Source organism: Penaeus monodon, chromosome 33 (genome assembly GCF_015228065.2).
Source record: "Penaeus monodon isolate SGIC_2016 chromosome 33, NSTDA_Pmon_1, whole genome shotgun sequence".
Lineage (NCBI taxonomy): Eukaryota > Metazoa > Arthropoda > Malacostraca > Decapoda > Penaeidae > Penaeus > Penaeus monodon.
The window spans coordinates 20,309,354-20,309,603 of NC_051418.1; the positions used below are offsets into that span (position 1 = coordinate 20,309,354).

A 250-nucleotide genomic window follows, 5' to 3' on the forward strand; every position below is an offset into this window, starting at 1 on the left:
TATACCACCTCCCCCCCACCTCCTCCAGAGCGCGCCTGCGCACCGACCTGAGCCAGGAGCGGCGCCTGAGCAGCCTCCTCGGCGCCGTCATCTTCGTCATCTCCGACCTGTGCATCGCCACCCTCCAGGTCGGTCAGCTGATTCCCCACGCCTACGCCCAGGTCATCATCCTCCTGACCTACTACCTGGCGCAGCTGTTCCTCGTCCTGGGTTCCTTCGAGTCCTTCTGGGAGAGGATGGTCGTGACGCC

At 65.2% G+C, this 250-nt stretch overlaps 1 protein-coding gene across 1 annotated transcript in view; it reads left to right on the forward strand.

Annotated features, from left to right (window-relative positions):
* LOC119594126 (lysoplasmalogenase-like protein TMEM86A) overlaps positions 1 to 250 on the forward strand; it is a gene marked incomplete at its 3' end in the record, with an annotated part of 6,222 nt that extends 5,972 nt beyond the window's left edge. Inside the window, 1 exon segment of the mRNA XM_037943191.1 lies at positions 29 to 250. Within this exon segment, the coding sequence (XP_037799119.1) occupies positions 29 to 250 (222 nt within the window).